A 23,691-nucleotide genomic window follows, 5' to 3' on the forward strand; every position below is an offset into this window, starting at 1 on the left:
TTTCAGTTGCAATACTCTTTTCAAGACAGTACAACAATTTAAATTGATTATTAATTATTATCTTTTACAATTTAGAAAATGTTTTCGGAATTGAGTAATGCAGTTTTTAGTTTAACTGAAAGTTTGTATAAATTATATTTTATTCTTTAAAAAGCTTAGTCTAATAGAAAAAAAAACATTTTGCATGTATGGTGCAGGGTCCTGTTTGTAAATTACTTTGCCGACTAAGGCAATATTCTCTTAATTTGTATCCTCAGCCTTTGCATATGGTCCAGGGGCACGTTTGTACATTTGTTCTTGGTGATCTTGTTTCTCTTTTTTGTACTGAAAAAGCTCTTCGCTTTGGTTCCTCACTCCTCAGCCTTTGCATTGTCAGGGCACCTTTGTAAATTTATTCCTTGTCTGTTTCATATATTAATTTTGTCCCTCGACTGTTTATTATATCTTCAATAGAAATTAGACATTGTTCATGTGGTTGATCATATAATAGCAATTATTTTTTTTGAAAATATGGTCATTTAATTCATAGTACATATAGTTAATTGATTCATTCATAAAACGTTGTTCATGCCGCTGACAAGGTTTTTTTTTTTAAAAAAACTGTAAATTTCAACATGAATCTGAGCATGAAACATGGCTTTTCAGAATAAGTCCCAAAAAGAAAATACATGTTTAACTTGTACCTATAATTAGGTAGTACCCGGTGGTACTCTTTTTTATTTCTCGATTATTCTTTTCTTTTCTTTTTTTCATTTTGATAACAACCATAACATGACGTCCAAGCATTCTCTAGTATTTTTCGCTCCTCTTCTTCTTCTTCTATGCTTTGTTTACATTTGCATTATCAACTCTGCAAATAAGAGTGTAACGCCCATCTATTCACAGAAAGCCATTACTTTATAACTTATTAATCAGATCGGAACTCCATTCATAACTGACATCCTCTGATCTTAACATGAAATTATGCAAATACAGATACCTTAACTTTAAAAATTCTAATTTTTACAAGATTTAATACCATTAGCATCCCTTATAAAATAAAATTACAAGACACTAATTATCCACCCCCCAATCTCAATTTTCTGGTTTGGCCCTGGCTACATCAAACTGTGCTCCGAGAAAGCATGCGAGGATCATTGCATTAATTAGCATTGGATATTCGGGAAATTGAACTGTATAACACCTCCATACGAGCAAAGTTATTCTGGTCTGGAATTTGGCAATTGGCAATTAATTGCTGCTGTTCTCCATGTATAAGCATATTTCCACTGGGTTGACGCTGAATTGTTTCTGCTCATGTACATTAATACATACTCAAAACAGAGAAGTCTAGATGAGACGGTAGCACAGTTGGTTAGGAAAAAAGGTCTTAGGACTGTGGTTATTCAAAGATCGAGAGTTCGAATCCGCTCACGACTTCGCAGCCTCTGCGAAGATTTCAAAAAAACAAAAAATAGTGAAGTCAAATTAATTTTGTTTGAAGGAAGTAAAATAAAAGAAAAGGTTCTAAATAATGCCCTCAATTTTATCATCACCACGCTATATCATATTCCCCATCCTGGACGATTTGACATCTTTGATCAATCATATTAATTTTAACAGAAATTTGACAACCAATGTCCAATAATCATATCTAACACAATTTACTAAGATATTGATTTTCATGTGAAAGAAGTACATTTGAAAATCAGTTCTACTGAGGTTTATGAAAAGAAAAGGAGGCATGAGCTATTGTTCATTTATATATATATAGAGAGAGATGGGCTACGGTGAGTTGCGAAGTAAAACGCGTTTCTACTTCACGCCGTATTTTTATTTTGGAAGTCCAAATGATCGATCCGAACCGTTAGATGTTTACTCCATATTGAAATGTGCATGGAGACCAAATTTTACATTTTTTTGATTTTTTTTTTACTATTTATTAAGCATTTTTGAAAATTGCTGTTTTGTTGTGAACAGTGAAAACAGTAAAATTTTCTGGACCAGCGACTTTCAAAATTGCTTAATAAATAGTAAAAAAATTTCAAAAAATGTAAAATTTGGTCTCCAAGCACATTTCAATATGGAGAACAAGATGAACGGTTCGGATCGACGTTTTGAACTTTAAAATCGCAAAATATGAGCGTGAAGTAAAATAATCGCTTTACTTCGCAACTCACTGTAACCCATCTCTCTCTTTATATATATATAATAATAACTTCTTTCCTAAATTATTTCAAACAAAAAATACTGTGTGCATTAACTTTTCACTAATATCTATCAATTTCAAAAGCAAACTATCAGGGATCAAAGATAATTTTGTCCCCTAATTTATCTACCATATATTAAGAGTGCGCCACGCATGTCAAAACACGTTCCGAGCGGTTGATCTTTAACGTTGTCTTGTGTCACTAATAATGCATTAAATTCAAGTTTGGTTAGTAAATTCAAGTTAATTTGTTTTTCTAAAAAGGAAAAATAGTCCTATTATTTTAGTTATTTACGGATGGTTCGGTCTTATTTAGAATTCAGAAAGTTTTTTTTTTAATATAAATTTCATATTTTCAACGTATTTATATGGTCAGAATGAAGACAATCTTACTTAAAAATAAACAAATAAATAATATAATAATTAAAGTGATACCAGGAGGCAACTCAAAGATTAGTCTTCTCCGCGTGGGTAGTTGTTAATTTTTCATTTTGGACTTGGGAAACCCACTAATAACTGGGCCTAAGGCCTAAGCTATGCAATTGATTTGATGCGCTTAAGATTATGTATGGCAACTATTGAAAACAAAAAGGTATACTAGTCCCCTGAATGAAAGAAAGAGATTCTGGTATTTACTGAAGTCAAAATTTAGTAGCATTGAAATAAATGAGGCTTTAAATATCATAATTTTTTTGTGTCGTAAAATTCTATAAAAATGTTATAAATAAAGTAAAAGAATAATAAACAAGATATTGAGATTGTATAAAGATGGCTATGCTTTATTCATATGCTTTTTGTTGTGTGTAATACATCCATACAAAACCTCTATTTATAGGCTAGAAAATGTAAATTACAAGCTATCTAGTATTAACTCTATTGATAAATGTGGGAGAAACATATTTCTTTAAAGAGAAGTTTTCAAGTAATTGCTCAAAAGAGTTGCAACATGCATGGACATCCATAAATATTTTATTCATAACACCCTCCCTTGGATGTCCATTATATAAGAATATGCCTCATTAAAACCTTACTAGGAAAAACCCTATGGGATAAAAACCTAGTGAAGGAAAAAGAGTACATTATTCTTCTTAATACACGATTACAACCTTACCAGGAAAACCCAGTGGGAAAAACCATGGTTAAGGAAAATGTAATGCGTATTTAACTCCCCCTCATGACAACATTAATCAAGATCTTTAAATCGACGAATACCAATATTGCGGACCAGCTTTTCAAATATCCCAGTAGGAAGCGCCTTGGTGAATAGGTCTGCTAGATTCTCACTTGAACGGATTTGATGAACATTAATGACATTATCCTTCTGAAGATCATGGGTAAAAAAGAATTTTGGTGAAATGTGTTTTGTTCAATCTCCTTTAATGTATCCTTCCTTTAATTGAGCAATACATGCAGTATTATCTTCATATATGATCGTCGGGATCATTTTTCCAGAAGACAAGCCACATGTCTGACGAATGTGTTGAATCACAGATCTTAACCAAACACATTCTCGGCTTGCTTCATGTATTGCTAAAATTTATGCATGATTAGAAGATGTGGCTGTTATAGTTTGTTTCACAGATCGCCACGAAATAGCTGTTCCACCACATGTAAACAAATAGCCTGTTTGAGATCGACCATTATGTGGATCAGACAAATATCCAGCATCTGCATAACCAATTAAATCAGATTTGGATACATTTGAAAAAAACAAACCCATATCCATTGTACCTCGGAGGTAGCGAAATATATGTTTAATTCCATTCCAATGTCTTCGTGTGGGAGAAGAAATATATCTTGCTAATAAATTTACAGCAAATGATATATCAGGCCTTGTATGTCCAGCAAGATACATAAGTGCTCCTATTGCACTAAGATATGGTACTTTAGGACCAAGTAGTTCTTCATCATTCTCTCGAGGTCTAAAAGGGTCTTTATTCACATCTAATGATCGTACAACCATCGGAGTGCTCAATGGATGTGATTTGTCCATATAAAATCGTTTCAGCACTCTTGCAACATAATTTTCTTGATAGACAAAAATACCACTTTTCAAATATTCAATTTGTAATCCAAGACAAAACTTCGTCTTTCCAAGATCTTTCATCTCAAATTCTTTCTTTAAGCAATTTACTGCTTTCGGAAGCTCTTCTGGAGTTCCAATGATATTTAGATCATCAACATAAACTGCAATTATAACAAACTCATTTCCTGATCTTTTCATGAAAATACATGGACAAATTGTATCATTTTTATATCCATGTTTTAATAAATATTCACTGAGACGGTTATACCACATGCGTCCAGATTGCTTTAATCCATATAACGATTTATTCAATTTGATTGAATAATGTTCTCGAGAACCTAAATTGCATGCTTCAGGCATCTTAAATCCTTCAGGGATTTTCATATAAATATCATTATCAAGAGAGCCATATAAATAGGCTGTAACAACATCCATTAGGCGCAAATCGAGTCCTTCATGTACTGCCAGACTAATTAAGTATCGAAAAGTTGTTGCATCCACCACAGGTGAGTAGGTTTGTTCATAATCAATTCCAAGTCTTTGCGAAAAACCTTGGGCGACAAGCCGTGCTTTATATCTTACAATTTCACCTTTCTCATTTTGTTTTCGCGTAAATACCCATTTATATCCTACTGGTTTTACACCTTCAGGTATTGGAACTACAAGCCCAAATACTTTTCGTTTTTCCAAAGAGTTTAATTCTGCCTCAATTGCACCTTTCCATTTTGGCCAATTATTTCCTTGTTGACATTCTTTAATAGACTTCGGGTCATGATCCTCAATATTTATTATATTTAGCGCTATATTATATGCAAAAATATCATTGACATCAATTTCATCTCGGTTCCATTTTATTCCATTCATGATATAATTTATAGAGATCTCTTCATTTTCATGAATTTCAGATACCTTAGTTTCTGCTGGAACACCAATATTACTTAGAATTTGATTATCTTCTGGAGTTTTATCTGAAATTATCATATCCTCGACTTGACCATTCTTTGCTCCTTTTCTTTTTCGAGGATTTTTATCTTTGGAACCGATTGGTCTTCCACGCTTCATGCGTGTCATAATTTCATTAGTTTGTCCAACAGGGACATCAACTTTTATTGGAGCATTAGCAGCTGGTACATGTGATTTGGTCACTTTCTTTGAGTCTGTAAATGCGTCTGGCAATTAGTTAGCTAATCTTTGTAAATGAATTATCTTTTGAACATTTAGTTCACATTCTTTAGTACGAGGATCAAAATGAGACAATGATAATTCATTCCAACTAATATTTTTTCCCAGCTGATTGTTTTCTCCCCCTAAGGTTGGGAATATTGATTCATCAAAATGACAATCGGCAAACCTAGCCGTGAATAAATCTCCTGTCATTGGTTCTAAATACTTTATTATAGATGGAGATTCAAATCCAACATAAATTCCCAACCTTCTTTGAGGTCCCATTTTAGTGCGTTGTGGTGGAGCAATCGGAACATATACCGCACATCCAAAAATTATTATATGGGAAATATTAGGTATGTGACCAAACACTAATTGTAAAGGGGAAGTTTTATTATAACTAGTTGGCCTGATGCGAATTAGTGCTGCTGCATGCAAAATAGCATGTCCCCAACAAGATATTGGAAGTTTAGACCTCATAAGTAATGGTCTTGCAATTAATTGTAATATCTTTATGAATGACTCTGCAAGTCCATTTTGTGTATGAACATGAGCTACATGATGTTCAACATCAATTCCAATAGACATACAATAATCGTTGAATGTTTGAGAAGTAAATTCACCAGCATTGTCTAGACGTATTTTCTTAATTGGATAATCAGGAAAATGTGCTCTTAATCGAATTAATTGAGCAAGTAATCTCGCAAATGTCAGGTTGCGAGTTGATAATAAACTTACATGTGACCATCTTGTTGATGCATCAATTAAAACCATAAAATATCTAAATGGTCCACATGATGGGTGTATTGGTCCACAAATATCACCTTGTATACGTTCTAGAAATGTAAGAGATTCATTTTGTATTTTCGCTGGTGATGGTCGAATAATTAACTTTCCTTGAGAACACGCAGCACATGACAATTCATTAGATTGAAGAATCTTCTGGTTCTTTAATGAATGTCCACATGAATTCTCTATTATTTTTCGCATCATTATTGATCCGGGATGACCCAACCGGTCATGCCAAACTATAAACATATTCTTATTTGTAAACTTCTGGTTCACAATAATATGTGCTTCAATTGCACTAATATATGTGTAATACAAACCGGAGGATAACATAGATAATTTTTTCAATATGCATTTTTATCTGAGATTTTGCAAGTAATATAAAGATATTCAATATTTTCTTCATTAGTTGTCTCAACATGGTATCCATTTCGACGGATATCCTTAAAACTTAATAAATTTCTTTGAGACTTAGAAGAATATAATGCATCATCAATATAAAGTTGTGTTCCTCCATGCAACAACAATGTAGCTCTTCCGGAGCCTTCTATCAAATTTGTACTACCAGAAATAGTACTAACATTGGCTTCGTGCATTAGTAAATAAGAGAAGTATTTTGTATCTTTAAGAATAGTATGAGTTGTTGCACTGTCGACGAGACATATATCTTCATTATTGTTGTTGTTGTTAACCAAAGATGTATTCATCCTTTATGGAAACAAAACCAAAAAAAAAATCAATATAAAAAAAAAATAGATAACATTTTATTACAGATACTCCAACAACTACAAAATATTATTATTATTATTTTATATCCATCATCACTAAGAAAACAACAAAAATAAAAATTTATTAATTTATTTATTTGATATCCCATCATCACTAATAAAGTGATTAGTTCTTATTTTCTTCAAAAAAATCAGCAACATCCAAATGAGTAACATCAAGTTCGCTATTATCTAAATTGTCATCACAAACAAGATTTGTTTCGATCTTTTTATTCTTATTCTTTAGTGATGCTTGATATAGGTCAACAAGATGCTTTGGCGTACGACAGGTACGTGACCAATGACCTTTACCACCACAACGATAGCATGAATTCTCTTGTACGTTATTATGCCCACTTTTTTCTTTCCCAGTTTTTTCTTCATTATTTTTCCACTTCTGGTGGAAAGATATGTTTTTAGAATGATCACCACGATAATAACCTTGACCGCGGCCTCGGCCATGACCTCGACCACGACCTCGGCCACGCCCACGGCCATTACCACGTCCACGTCCTTGAAATTGTCCAGAATTGTTATGCATTGCTACATTCACTTCAGGGAATGAAGCAGAACCAGTTGGACGGGATTCATGATTTTTCATCAAAATCTCGTTATTTTGTTCAGCCACAAGAAGACAAGAAATTAGTTCAGAATATTTCTTGAAACCTTTTTCACGATATTGTTGTTGTAAGAGTATATTGGATGCATGAAAAGTGGAGAATGTTTTTTCCAACATACCTTGATCAGTAATATTTTCTCCACATAATTTTAGCTGAGAACTAATTCTAAACATTGCTGAGTTAAACTCACTTACTGTTTTAAAATCTTGTAATCTCAAATGCATCAATTCATAACGAGCTTTTGGGAGAATCACAGTTTTCTGGTGATCATATCTTTCTTTTAAATTATTCCATAAAGTAAGTGGGTCTTTTACCGTAAGATATTCAGCTTTCAATCCTTCATGGAGATGGTGACGAAGAAAAATCATTGCTTTGGCCTTGTCTTGATTAGTGGTTGTATTATATTTTTTGATTGTTTCTCCAAGACCATTTGCATCTAAATGGATTTCAGCATCTAACACCCATGATAAGTAATTTTTTCTAGTAATGTCAAGAGCCACAAATTCAAGTTTCGCAAGATTCGACATAATGATACTATCACACAAATATAAAATAAATTAAATAACATTAAGTACTAAAAGATTAAACTTATTGAAAGAAAAAAAATATATATATCCTATTGTATCTGATTTTTGTTAATAATATTTAAGATTAAAATCAGAAATTTATGTAGAAAAATCAAATTGCTTGTATGTTAATTTTTGAACAATATAAAATTTAAAATTGTAGATGTGAATTAAATACGTGTATCAAAATAAAAAAATAAAAAAAAATTAAAGGATATAAATGAATTGATTTAAAACTGTTATATAAAAAAAAATAATGCACATTTTTTTTTTAAAATATGAGTCAGATCTAAAATTGCACAGTATAAAATTTATAAGTAAATGACTTTGGGCCATTTGATAAAATTGTAAATTTATAATTATCATATGGCTTCGGCATAATGAACCAATTGATTTTTAATTTGAGATAAATTCTCAATATTATCTCAACCTTACCAAATTGGTCTTCAGGCCATTTGGAATTTATGTTTAATTCAAAATAAAATCATAACATAAAAAAAAAAACAGAATTGAAAATGTAATATAAAAGACAATTGATGACTTCATTATTATTATTATTATTATTATTATTTTTTTACATTGTTATCTTATGACAATTTCTAACTATAAGTATTATGATATTAAAATTAAAAATATATTAGAAATTTACCTCAGATCTTCAAGAGCTCTCGTGCTGATAACGTGTTATAAAATAAAGTAAAAGAGTAATAAACAAGATATTGAGATTGTATAAAGATGGCTATGCTTTATTCATATGTTTTTTGTTGTGTGTAATACATCCATACAAAACCTCTATTTATAGGCTAGAAAATGTAAATTACAAGCCATCTAGTATTAACTCTATTGATAAATGTGGGAGAGAAACATATTTCTTTAAAGAGAAGTTTTCAAGTAATTGCTCAAAAGAGTTGCAACATGCATGGACATCCATAAATATTTTATTCATAACAAAAAAAAAATTCATTTATATTTTAATATCAAATTTAAATCGTCCATCTTGTATACTTTCACAATATATGTGTTTACGTAAAATTTTATAATATTTGAAGTTAATTTTATATTAGGTTAAGTAACAACAAGACAAAATAATTTAATTTATTGTAATGGATTAATTGTAGAATATTCATTTTTTTTTAAATCTTAATTTAGTATTTTATAAGCTAGCTTAAAAACTATAAAAATTTACATAAATGCATGTCTCGTGAAAATAAACAATAAAAATAGTTTGGATCGAATGTTTGAATTTCAATTTTAAAAATACAAATGCATAAAAAAATTGTGATATTTTATGGCACTAAAAACTAGTGACATTATAACCTCCTCAAGAAAAATCATACTCGACTATTATTTTACATTTTAATGATATGTCATCTAAAAAATCTAATTACCGAAAAAGAGATATTACTCGAATATACTAGTATAGTCTATACATGTGACCCGCCACAGATTGTGACCATAACGACCTATTACTTTTATGTGACTAGAACTTCAACTTCCAAGTTTTAAATATTCAACCTTCAGAAGTAAATATTTGACTTAAGACATTTATTTATGTTTGTGGAATAATTGAAACTTTTTTATATTTTTAATTTAAAAAAGTAGTTTACTCATTGTGGATTCAACCCGATCAAGTCTTTACAAACTTAGAGCTTGTTCGGATGTAATCCCGAAAATACTGTTCATGTGGGAAAAAAAAAATTTACTTGGACTGAATTTTTTTTTCCATGTGAACAGTAAATTTTAGTTCAAATTTTTTCTATTTCCGTTTCTATTTTCATTCCCACTGTGCAGCCGAACAGGACCTTGAATGTGGTCGTGAGGTCCTGTTGGGACAAGTCAATCAAGCTATTACTAGTCTAGCTACGCGGAAGAGTTCTGTTGAACAAAATTGCTAAGTTCACATACGAAGCTCACATCCGCTTCCTTTCTTTCCTTCCGTGAAGGCGTTACACATAACCTGAACTTTGGAAAAAGTAAGAGGCTGATCAAGCTCATTAATGGCGTTTGAAAGATCAATTTTCCTTTTCTTCCTGCTTGCACATCTCTTTCTAACAACAAAGGTGGCAGGTCAAGCATACACCGAGAACATCACTAGGAGTGGGCCCACGTTGAGCCCCTCTGGTCCCTACTCCTATTTAACATCTCCTTCCGGTGAGTTTGCCTTTGGCTTTCGGTCACTCGGGTCCAACTCCTCCCTTTTTCTTTTAGCAATTTGGTTCAACAAAACCTCTACCACCCAACCGATCACTTGGTTCGCCAAGAACTCAAGTAATACGGCTGGCCCAGTTCTAGCCCCAACCAAGTCAAAACTCGAGCTAACACAAACCGGGGAACTAGTATTGGTCGGTCCCACCACGGAAACAATCTGGAGCACGGATACCCTCGATGCCACCCATCTGGCTCTTCTTGAACAGGGTAATCTAATCCTTTATGATAGCACCGAATCGGCCCTGTGGCAGAGCTTTACCTCCCCAACTGATACTCTTGTGCCGGGTCAATCGTTAGCTAAGGCCAAGGCCCTTCAATCCAAGCTTACTGACTCAGATTTCTCACCTGGTCGTTTCAAATTGGAAGCCAGTCAAGATGGTACTCTGGCCTTATCCTTAGTTGTGCAGCCTTCCACAAAACCATTGGATGTCGATTCAGTAGTAGCAGACTACAAACCTTTTTGGGAATATAATAACAACAATTCAGGTACGAGTCTCATGTTTAACCTATCTGGCTTGCTATCTTACAAGCTTGCAGATGCTAGTTCACCATATATTATCACTCAGTATCCGACCAACAGGTACTATCAACATGCTACACTAGATCCTGACGGTGTATTTCGTGTCTATGTTTATGACAAGAACTTTTCAGACCAAGGTTGGTCATGTGTGAAGGAATTGCCCGAAAATGCTTGCAGAGAGGTAGTTGATGTCGGGAGTGGCATGTGCGGCTTCAATGCATACTGCACTCAAAGCTCAAACTCAAACCCCCCACGGTTGAAATGCATGTGTCCCCAAAGTTACAGCTTTTTTGATACCAACCGTCCTTACCTCGGATGCCGGCCTGACTTCGCATTGCACAATTGTAGTGCGGATGAGGCAACAGATTTCAAAATTGTGGTAATGCCTGATGCAGACTGGCATAGTGGCGGTGACTACATGCACTTTGTTACAAACGATCAAGGTGAATGCCAAAGATCTTGCCTCAGTGATTGTTTTTGCTCTGTAGCAATCTACTCAGATGGAGGTGACTGCTGGAAGAAGAAGTTGCCACTCTCCAATGGTAAGCAGGGTACAGGTGAGGGGGGCAAAGCTTTGATTAAAGTGCGAGTAAGTGGAGGTACTTCCCTGATTCAACAATCAGAATCTGTTCCTGGTTCAACCACCAAGAAGAATCGAACCGATTTGCTAGTAGCAGGAGCAGTTATGCTCTCGGCATCACTCTTGATCATAATTGTCGCCACAGCAATTGCATATCTCTACTTGCGTAGTAAGAAAATTCATGAAAGTAAGCAAGTCAATTTGAGTCCAATAGGGATGAACATGAAGATTTTTAGCTACAAAGAACTCCATCATGCCACCAGAGGATTTGTCGAAGAACTTGGACGGGGTTCCTTCGGGATTGTTTACAAAGGGTTTCTAAAACTGGAGGACCATCCAGTGCCAGTAGCAGTGAAGAAACTTGATCGGCTGCTAAAGGATGGCGACCAAGAGTTCACAAACGAGGTGCAGTCAATTGGACAAATTCACCACAAAAACCTAGTCAAACTTTTGGGATTTTGTAATGAAGGATCGTATAGAATGCTTGTGTACGAGTACATGAGTAATGGCTCTCTAACCAACTGTGTTTTCGGGACAGCAAAGCTAGAATGGAACAGACGAGCTCAAGTAGCAGTTGGGGTGGCTCGAGGCTTATGTTACCTCCATGAGGGATGCAGCTCTCAGATCATCCACTGCGACATCAAACCCCACAACATATTGCTAGATGATAACCTTGTTCCAAGGATATCCGACTTTGGTCTTGCCAAGCTCATGGGGGTCGACCAGACACGAGCTGCCACTTCTAACATACGTGGAACGAAAGGTTATTTTGCGCCAGAGTGGTTCAAGAACACAGGTATCACACCGAAAATGGATGTGTACAGCTTTGGCGTGATGTTGATGGAAATTGTGTGCTGCAGGAGGAACATTGAGAATGTTGATGAGGAAGAAATTGTACTGACATACTGGGCTTATGACTGCTTCATAGATGGAAGGATCGACCTTTTGGTTCAAGGAGACGAGGAGGCCGAAGCTGACATAGGCCGAGTCGAGAATTTTCTAAGGGTTGCAATATGGTGCATCCAAGAGAACCCGGCGATGAGACCAACAATGCATAAGGTGGTACTGATGTTGGAGGGAGAAGTGCCTGTAGCACCACCACCAGATCCTTCAAGCCACATGTAGAAGTTTATATGCTATGGTTACATTCATATCATGCTCAAGGTGGTTAGTTAAGGTGAGGCATGAATTTTTTTGAAGTTTAATAGCTTCTTAAAAAATAAGGAATTACTGATGTATTGGTTGAACCTTAGCTCCTGACAGCACCCGTTTTTTTTTTTTTTTTAATTATTTCTTGGTTTGTATACTGTAAATCTGTACTGCTACATAATCTCCATTAACAGGATCAGTGTTATTGTATGACCTCCCAAAATTTTCACTTCAGCACATCAAATCTTGATATTGTAGATGGCAACTTAGAGAAAATCTATAAACAAGGATAACAACAACAACAACAACAACAACAAAATCACAAAAGATTGTTACGAAAGCACTCAATTTCTTGCAACAATTCATAAAAGGTCCGAAAGGTTAATACAATATGCAAACTTCCATTAATTGTTAATGGAGTTGTACAACTCAGTCAGAATGAACTATAATAACAAAAAAATGAAATTTGTACGAAGACTTTCATAGTTTTCATCCTGCAATCTTAGATCAATGAACAAGCTGTAGATTTTTTATCAGAAAAGGGGATTTCATGCACGTTTTTTCAACTAGTACCCATCCTGCCTGTTCAGTACCAGAGAAAATATCTTCTTCAACTCCTCGACCTTTTGCAAATATGGCTCTACGTTCTTCATTGAATAGTAGTCAAACTGTGATGAGAGGGGGGGGGGGGGGGTGCGAACTATGTACGAAAAAAAAAACAAGGTGCCAGAATATTCACAGTCTACAGAAATGGGGACCTTATCAAAGCTCAAAAATTAAATCATACAAATGCATCAATTTACTAATCAGACGTACCGCTTGAATTATTTCTTTACATTTGGTGAGTAGTTGTTGCTGCTGCTTACCAATGCCTGATCGTCGTGCCGACTCAGCCTCTTAGATTAGTCTCTCCCATTACTTCTGTACTGTCTGATATAATTTAAAACCAGGCTTAACCAGCTTGGTACAGAAACTGCAAATTCCACTCAGTATATTATGTATTGAGCAATAACCAAATCATCTATCTTCACTGACATTTTTGCAAATTCCACAATTCGGCAAAATTTGTTCCCTATATTTGTACTTAAACTAAGATTAGGTAAAGTGGATCCATGTTGGATTTCAATTTGATATGAACTAGTTGTAATAAGATCCAAGTGGAGTTAAAGAAGTCAGGGGCAATTTAGTGATTTGTTTTTTAATTGACTATTCATGTTGTGCTTCAGTATCATATTTGCAAAAGTCACAACAAATTGGGTGTTTATTGCAAGTGAAGAAAATCTTGAGGTCTCATTTGCAAAGTAAAGTAAAACACAAGGTGTAATTTGCAAAATGACTAAACAGTAAGATTAAGCATTCCATCGATCTTAGTATTCATACCTTAGAAACCATTGCTTCTGCCTCTCACTCCTTAGGTTCAAGAAGCTTTAATTGAAGTTCAATCTGAGACCTGACACTACCAAGCTATAAAAAGTTTCTCATCTTTCTTTCTCAGCGGCCTTTAGCATCTCTTCAGCTTGTTGCACTGATCAATTCAAGCAACAACAGTAAAAAATTTAACCAAAGCCTATAAAAACAAATAATAAGCAAGTTGATATGGATAACATATGAATTTCAGATTTTGTTATCCTTTTTCTCTTTCATTTATTGTTTTACGGTTATTTTGCACTGTTACACAAAATGTCACTCAGTTTTGCCTTTAGTGCTTTTATTTCCTTCTCCATGACATAACATGATGAACTTGATCCTTGAGAATTATGACTCGCATTGTCCATTTGAGCAATTAGGTTGAAGTTTTAAAGGCTAATTTGATAAATTTCAATGCGATTTAAATAATTTGCACAAGTCACAGTGAAGAACGGAGCAATTGGATTAAATTGAATTTTAATTGCACCATTAACTTATTTAGATTTAAGGCACAATTTTGTCTAGGTTAAGCAATACTTCTGAGGAGTTTCTTTAGATTTATTAGCAGTAAAGGACAGTACATGTTGCACCAGTTCTAGCATAGTTAGATTAAGGGCGTAGGTAATACCAGTTGAAATGGTTTCAGCTGGTTAGTTGTAGGTAGTTTTCTTTTATTGTGAACCTCTTAATGCGAATTTCTTTCCGACTAATGAATCCGGTTGCTCATTCCATTTTTTTCAAAAATAAAAAATCTATTCTAAAAAATTAGTTAGCTTAGTTCTTTACAATGGAGGCCACTGAGACGAAGAGAGGTGTGAACACTGGAGGAGCTGTTCGAGATTGCCGAGAGAAAAGAGACAGTTTCTTATAGCATTTCTGTCAGTGTTATTGAGGTGTACAATCTACAATGAACAGATCAGGGACCTCAAGAGTCCTGAACATTTACAGAAATGATAAAAGAAATCGTCTCTTTCGAAAATACTTGTAGTGCTGGTATCTCTCTCTCGTCTCGTTCTCTTCTCTCTTTTGACTATGGTATCGGTTTGACGGCCAGCCGATTTGAGATCTAGTTATGTGGCGTGCGATTTTTCAGCGAAAAACGGATGAACCGGGTTGACTCGGACCAATTCTCACTGATTTGGGGGCTGATTCTGCCTATATTTTAGCGTCAATTTGGATTTATGAAGGAGAAGAGTTGTTGATTTGAGAAGAAAGAGAAAAAATAGTTGAGCAATAGTCGAACTGTGGAGAAGAAACGGGAGCAGAAGTAATGTGTCCCTGAGTTTAACAAAAAAAAAAATTGCTGTTTGATTTTAAATGAGAAATTTAAATTGTTAAAAATCTTTTTATGAGAGATGTATTTATATAAAAAAAAGTTTTAACTTTTAAATTAGTTTTTAATAGAGTTATGTAATAAAAAAATATGAGTGAGTCTATGGTACTATGCATATTACGATTTGGCATCGTGCTACGGCTCTATATTCGAGTTTTCAAATCCTAACGGTTGATCCGAACCGTTCATCTTGTTCTCCATATTAATATGTGTTTGGAGACCAAATTTTACATTTTTTTAAAAAATTTTACTATTTTTTTAGATATTTAGAAAATCACTTGATCTGAAAATTCTGGACCATCCAAAAACAATGATTTTCAATAAATTTAAAAAAATAGTAAAAAAATTTCATAAAATGTAAAATTTGGTCTCCAAACACATTAATACGGAGAACAAGATGAACGGTTCGGATCGACTGTTAGGATTTGAAAACTCGAATATAGAGCCGTAGCACAGTGCCAAATCGTAATATGCATAGTACCATAGACTCACTCTCAAAAATATTCAAAAAATTATGGTAGTGAAATTAATTTATAGACATTCTAATTTTGATCATTTGAATTTATACTAAATAATAGTTTCAAAAAAAATTTATATTAAATAAATTTGAAAGCTCAAATTTTTTGAATGTAGATACATCACTTATAAAATATAAGAGATTTAACAGTTCAAATTCGTCATTTAAAAACAATCTAATATATTTTAAAGTTGAATTCACAAAAAAAAATTGATAAATTTAAGAACACCAAATTCTACTCGAGAAATATTACATCTTATTTGAACCTTAATTTTTCTCAAAATAAAAGAAGCGAAGTGAAACAATGGGAAAAAAAAAGAAAAAGGTTTGAATCATTACAAATTACGAAGAGAGTAAAAGAAGAGGGGAATATTTCAATCATTTTAATTTTTATAAGAATCCATCCCATCTAACTTATTTTGTGGACAAACAAGAAAAAAAAATGAAAGTGCCGAAAGAGAATTGTAATATATGAAAAAGTTGAAACGGAATTATCAGATTAAAAGAAGTTGTAGGGTTAGATTTTAATTATATTTGATTGCAACTACGCAAATCAATGGTTAGAAATTTAGAATCCAATGCAAAAAGGGCAGAAATATGTATCATTTGAATGGTTATATATATTTTTTTAAACAAATCACCTAAATTTTGCAATTTGTACCTGGAATCCAATTAGTACAATCAGCTTATGAGAAAAACTCAATTGCTACTGCTTTAAAAATCAATCAGACCTTTAAAGCATCTTGAATCGCTTAATTTAAGAATGATTATGGACCTAAATGCAATATAGCTGGTCTAGCAATGTTGATCAAGTAGAATGGAGGGGTTAAGATGTAATTCTAACAGTCTAAGAAGGGTTCTTACAAAATTGTGTCAAAAATATTTGTAAATAGAGAAAAAATTGGTTGGTTATCTATATAATTGTATCATTAATGCTAAATTGTTGATTATTTTCTAGAGAATAGTGGTTAATGTGATGTATGTTTCTATGTATTCTTTTGAGAACAACTTGTAATGAACAATGGTTCAGTTGATTAATTGATGCCATTTGGAAGCTTAATTATAGCAGTTCAAATATATAAGGTTCCTTTTCTTTGTAGTATTTGTGCTGAATTTTTGTCTTCATTTTACTGTTGCTAAAATGTTGTTTTTAATGTTTGTTCAAGTTATTTTTTAATTAAATTGTTGTGCTAATTATTGGTACCGACTTAATTTCAAATTGAATGAAAAGGTTTCCAATTCTTTGTAACTAAGGCAATTTAACAGAATTAGAAAAAAAAATCAGAATTAACAAAGATAAGCACATGTCAAATCCATGATGCACAGGGGTTGATATTAAAAATAATGTAATAGAAATTCACATTTTTTTATGTTTAATTCACTAAAGATATTTGATATATATTTCAAACATTGTTTAAAAAAAATAACATTTTTTTCAGATCAACACAACAATATTGTATATTCTACAATATGACAAAATTGTTCTTGAGAAAAAAAAATATACACATTGTTTGACAGCCATAGTAAAAAATAAAACAATGAAGTATTATGTAATAGAATTGTTTTATGTCAAATTTTAATACTTGTATTTTATGGCATCTATATGTATAATTTTCTATTGTATATATTTATATAAGTTGCTTATTTATCTTGGATTTATATTATAACTAGGCATTTCCTTGTTTATTGCAATTTTAATATTGACATCCCTGTTAATCATCTTAATTTGTTTAGTTTTTGTGTTGAATAGATTTATCTACTAGCAATACAGTACATATACGTACGGCACATTATTTTTTCAGCTCTACAATCAATCAACCCTAAATTAGTTACCTCCATTATCTCATAGCTTGCCATGAAATTATTTCCATTTATATATAAATTGTAACATTCAATAATGCATAATATGTTCATACAATATATATATATATATAATTTTTCTAACAACATATAAAACGTATGATGTGTCATCACTTCCTCGTGATAGTAATATAAAATTATGTCAAAAATACTTTAATAAAAATAAAGTTTATTCATGTACTTTGTATGCTTTGATTATTTCGATAAAAAAAAATCTACTATTGTTTATTGAGAGGATTCAAATGTTTTCATTTTTTGTGTCTTCACCGTGCCTCTATTTTATAAAACTTTAATAACTCAAAATTTAAAACTTAAAACTTAAAACTTAAAACTTAAAATAAAACCGTTAGATGTGATCTAAGTTATTTTCTCTATGTACTTATAAAAAATTATCACATTTCAATTTTATTTTTATGTGAATCAATAAGTTCAAAATTCAACGTCTAGAAATTATCCACATTAGTACGTTTTTTACAAGTTCTTGATGGCAATCAAAATAAAATTGAAATGTCATAATTTTTTACATGTACATAGATCATATCTAAAGCTTTTATTTTGACTTTTAAATTTTAAGTTTTGAATTATTAAAGTTTAAAAAAATGAAAGCATAACAAAGACGCAAAAAATGAAGGCATTTGACCCCTCTCCTGCTTATTTCTATAGTAAATTACACAAATCACCTCTGCTTCTTAAAAAAAAAAAGTGTATGCGTACCTTGGACACGGTGGACACTTTATCGCCTTTTCTAATTTTATACGACTATTAGCGCACAAATTTCAATTTCTTTACGAAATAATGGATTAATTCAGCTGATGTGAGTTCCAACTTCCAAGTGAATGTACCGGATTCTGTGTCTCTTTTGGGCCGTCAAATATATTAACATAGTGAGTAGTGACAAATTAAAAGTTCGGGTTCAGTTCGGTGAGTTTAAAAATTCATGATTCGGATATAATTCGCGAATGATTCGATAAAATAAGTAAGCAAAAAAAAAATCCCCAAAAAAACTCTAGCAAAAAAAAAAAGTTTCCAATTTCTTTTTTTTTTTTGGCTTTTTTCACGTTTTTCTCGTGAATAATACGTAAATCGCATTTTATTCACGAATAAAACGTACTATGTGTTTTTTTTTACGTTTTATTCGGAATTCGGTTCGAAAATATCAAAAAAACATTTTATACATGAATTAAATGTGAGTTATACCCGAATTAGGTCACTATGTATATTAAAGCCCTTATTAACGCATAAATCACCTGCAACAAGAAGAGCTACACAATATGGACAGAATAATGATGAGAGAACGAATCTATGTATTCCATTCAGTTTTTGATACGGGCTTATGATTTTTTTAATTTTTGAAACCCCATACATACATACATACATACATACATACATACAAAATATACACATTAGAAGTTAATTTGCATACAAGTAAATTGAATAATGTCAAATTAGAAGTTAATTTGCATAAAAAAATATACACATTAGAAGTTAATTTGCATAAAAAATATACACATTTGAACATATCATTTTGTACTTCTTAATTTTAGAAATTATTATTAACATTAGAAGTTAATTTGCATAAAAGTAAATTGAATAATGTCAAATTATGAAATATAAAAATTGAAAATTTCAATTTTTTAATTATATAAATAAATAATTATAAAGACTGTAAAAAAAATTATAACCTCCTCCTTGTACTTATGTACGAGGAGAGTAAAAAAGGATAAATTTGGGTCTACAAAGATACTTTTTTAATAAATTTGAAGAACTATTTTGTTTAATGTTTTAAACAAGTAGACTAAGCGCCAAAGGTATTTTATTCTAAAAATTTATGTAATTTCTAATCCTTGGTGAAAAATTATGTACTTAATCCTTGTGATTATGTAATTTCGAAATCCCACGGGCATTATCCATCTTTTTTTTTTTTTTTTTTGAAGTGAAAACACCATTTTCATTTCTGTTGCAATCCGGCCCAAGAAAAGAAAGACATTTTGTTCTTGTTTTTGTTTTTGACAATAACTATCAGGGGTTTAAACAAGTCAGATATTATTTATTCATATTCAAATCTGTATATAAATATATGAGTGATACAAAGACAGATTCGGATGTTTAATGAATAAAAATAAAAATAAAAATATTTTGTAGCAAATATGATTACATTACGATTTTCAATTTGAAAGTTGATACAGATTAATATTTATTCGGATCCAAATATGTAAAATGTTGACATATAGGACATGGGAACGTGGCGCATCCGATTTGCTATAAGATCGATCTATGCGTGTAACTTCAATATTGATGTAAATTCACGTTAATATTAGTATGAAATTAGCGCAAACAGATGGAACTTTCCCAGGAAATAACATCTGGTAAAACACTAAGGGCTCGTTCGGCAGCCCAGTAGGGAATAGGAATGAGTGTGGGAATTAAAAATTTTGAACTGAATTTTACTGTTCATCGTGGAAATAAAAACTTAGCTCTGAGCAAATTTTTTTTTCCCACGGTGAACAGTTGTTCACCGAACGGGCCCTAAAACAGCCCGTCAAACAGCAGACGCCACACAGTGAAAAGATATGTCTTTCCATGGACGGTACAAGCAATCCGGCCGAAAACAAATCTGGTGCGATCCGAATTAGTGCTACAGTACTATGAAATTCCTGTCTTTTCAAATCCCACTGTTCAACGTTTTCTATGCACGCATCTCTAAATAGTTAGTTTCCTGTGCACGCATCTAAAAAAATAATCAACAGTTAAATTTGAAAAAGCAAAAATTAGAGTACCATAGCTCTAATTTGGATCGCAAGCAGATTTATTTCCAATCCGGCCTGCTGCCTGCTGGGTTATGTAATCCAGCGATCCAACCTTTCTTTTGCAAATAATATATCGTATAAAAATCTGATCTGTTTCTACGCCTTTATTTTCATTGATATAAAAATAAACAATTAGACAATGTTCTTGCGCCGGATATAAATCGATATAAACATAGAAGAACCAAGTGAAGGAGGCTGTTGCGGAGAAAGCATTGGTCAAAGCTAGTACAAGTCTACGCTCTCAGAAGCATTTTATCAAGCACCTGTTGGGCATGAAATGCTTGACACCAATATCTAGATTCGTCTCATATTGTCTGCCCGTGGTAATAACCTGCCGGACACTCAGAGTTGGCTTTGCTCTAAGACTCTAAGAGGCATTTCATCAAGCATGGGTTGCCCATGTGCGGGCTAATAGATCTGCCCTTGGTAATACCACTGACAACTATTACAAGTACCTCTATTACAGAGCCACTGACATTTATTCACAGACTAAAAGCCTTCTAGTGCCATCATTACAAAATCCACGATGACAGACAGATTAGCGTCTCAAATCATTCATTCCAATTGTTTATTTTTTTTGAAAACCCGATTGTTTATACTTGTTAGGGCTGTAAACGAGCTGGCTCGGGCCGAGCTGGGCCTTGGCTCAGCTTGTTAATTCTGGCCCGAGCCTGGACCGAGCGAGCTGGACCTAGGGGTCCCGAGCCAAAAGTGTTGGCTCAGCTTGTGACGAGCCAGCCCGAGCTAGCTCGCGAGCTGACGAGCTGGCTCACTGGGCTTTATTGGGCTCCTCCACTGTTATACAAAGGTCATTTCTCATGATTTATTGGGCTTTATTGAGCTGGCTCTAAATGTGATGTAAGTTACCTTTCTGTTATCAACTTCATCTCTTTTAAAATTATACTAGAGCTCGTTTAAAGTTATGAAATGCTTGCCAAGAAATGGACAAGCAGTTAAATATGTCCAAATAAAAGAGTTATCATCCAAATTTCAGAAATTTGTCAAAATATAAACATACACCATTTTCACAGAAGTAATATTGGTACTGACACATACCAGTACTTGAAATGGAGCATAAATTCATACAAAATAACATAAATTTATATGAATCCACACCAAATAACATAAATTCATGCAACATGCCAACAACCAAGTCAGAAGTTTTTTTTCCTTTTAGTCCCACCAGCCTCATCTGTATTGGAACCTGACGCATGTCCACTAGCTGTGCTATTTGCACTTTCTGGCATCACTGGATTACTGGCGGCTACAGTAGCACCATCAGATGATGTATTTGACATTTGTGCCTATTAATCAAAGCTCATAAATATTAGTCAAAGCTAGCTGAAAATTATAGATTCAAATAATAAGAAGAATATTTGCAATAAAAAGTGAAAGATTTTCTAATAAAAAATTTAAAACAACACAGCCGTAGAAATCAGTATCACACCTAGCTAAAAATCATTTTTGGTAATTAATATTTGCTAGCATGAGCTAGAGAGACAAAATCATCTTTGGTACTTGTGTTCTTCAAAAAGAAAGTAAAAAGATAAATCTATGTTGACAAATGACAAAAACAGTCCCTAGCATGAGCTAAAGAGACAATAACAGAAACAATCAAGGAAAAAATCTCATAGAGACAGTCAAGGCATCTAAGCCGGGAAATGCAACAACCCGCGCAAGGATGTGAAATTAATCTACACACATCCTACTTATCAATCACAGAATCAGCAAATAGAAAAGAGGAGGATTGCTCACAACTAACCGAGAACAAAAAAGAGGCGGAATAGAGGCCGATACCAAGGAAGCACCTCGCTTCACGCCATCAACTAGCAAGTTGGGAGACAACAACTAAGTCCCTAATGATAAAACAGATTATAGGATAATGATTATCAAACAAAAATTGTATTAGTTGAATAAAAAATAAAGAGCAAGCAAATGTGATAGGTAACAAAAATTGATAACTATACTCGTTTGCACATGCCAAATCTATATGAAATATGAATCAATAGTTTAGTGGAGAATTGAAAAGAACTAGGCCCCTGATTACAGCAATAATAAATTGAATAGAGAATGTCACCTACAAAGAGAATAAAGACTAATTTACTCAACTAATACATAGCTCCAGTAAGAAATCAATTCAAAATGTCATATCCTGGGCATTTTAGTTCTTTGATGTGATATGATACTTGTAAAACTTTCAACCTTTGTTAAGTATTAATCTTCGACGGTAACAAATTTGACACCGGGTTCAACAACCCAGAAACAGAAACAGAATATCAGAGACAGAATGGTTACCAGAAACAACTAAATTAACAGAGACAGAATGGTTACCAGGTTCAACAACTAAATTTCAGGATGGTTACCAGAAACATAATATCTGTGCAAAAATTAACAAAGATGGTTAGAAAATTAGAAAAAAAAAAAGACAGAATCAACAAAGGTGTAAAAATTAGAAAAGATGGAAAAGATGGTTACCAGAGACAGAATCTCTGTGCTTGGTTGTCAGATGCGAGGCGGCGCGAGTCTCTAATTAGTAATTACACAGGTAATTAGCCCTTTTCACCTCTCATTCAGCTGTTACTTGTTAAATTTAGGAAGACAGGCTACATAACAGACCTGTGATGAAACAAATCTTGATGCCAGAAGCAGCAGGTACATCTCGTAGTGCTAGAGGAAGAATAACTAATTCGGGGTCTCTTGAGTCTTGCCGTCTGGAACTAGGAGGTCGGAGATCAGAGTTGGTTCAGAACTGGGAGGTCGGAGGTCGGAGGTCAGAAGACTCAGAACTGGGAGGTCGATGGTTGGAGGTCAGAGGTCGGAGGTCAGAACTGGGAGGTCGTCGGTCGGAGCCTCGGAGGCCAGAAGCGTACGGCGAAGTCACGGAGCGAGTCTGGACTCTAGAGGAGAGGAGGTCGCCACTCGCCAGGTCGGGAAGTTGGGAGCCAGATGTGCGCCGCTGGAGGAGAGAAAAGAGGAGTTTGAACTGCTAAACCTAAATCTAAATGGGTCGTATCGGTAATGGGCTGAGAAAATGAGAGTTGAACAGCCTACAGTGTATAGCTCGTTTAGAGCCGAGCTGGCTCGGTCTGAGCTGGGCCTTGGCTCAGCTTGTTTATTTTGGCCCGAGCTTGGGCCGAGCTGGCTCGTTAACAGCTCGGTCCACTATCGAGCGAGCTGTTAGCGAGCGAGC

At 33.5% G+C, this 23,691-nt stretch overlaps 1 protein-coding gene and 1 long non-coding RNA gene across 2 annotated transcripts; one reads left to right on the top strand and one right to left on the bottom strand.

The window, feature by feature from the left end:
* The first annotated feature begins 10,039 nt into the window (after positions 1-10,039).
* Positions 10,040-12,732, top strand: LOC144564563 (G-type lectin S-receptor-like serine/threonine-protein kinase LECRK4). The gene has a single exon (XM_078314162.1). The coding sequence runs from the start codon at positions 10,118-10,120 to the stop codon at positions 12,551-12,553; it is 2,436 nt and encodes an 811-aa protein (XP_078170288.1). The 5' UTR covers positions 10,040-10,117; the 3' UTR covers positions 12,554-12,732.
* Positions 12,733-12,925: 193 nt separating this feature from the next.
* On the bottom strand, positions 12,926-15,225 carry LOC144564564 (uncharacterized). The gene is made up of 3 exons (XR_013514650.1): positions 13,958-15,225; positions 13,394-13,503; positions 12,926-13,245 (listed from the first exon to the last, which is right to left on the bottom strand). It is a non-coding gene; the product is annotated as an uncharacterized LOC144564564 (long non-coding RNA).
* Between the last annotated feature and the right edge of the window lie 8,466 nt (positions 15,226-23,691).

This window comes from Carex rostrata, chromosome 13 (assembly GCF_964058835.1).
Source record: "Carex rostrata chromosome 13, lpCarRost1.2, whole genome shotgun sequence".
Classification (NCBI taxonomy): domain Eukaryota; kingdom Viridiplantae; phylum Streptophyta; class Magnoliopsida; order Poales; family Cyperaceae; genus Carex; species Carex rostrata.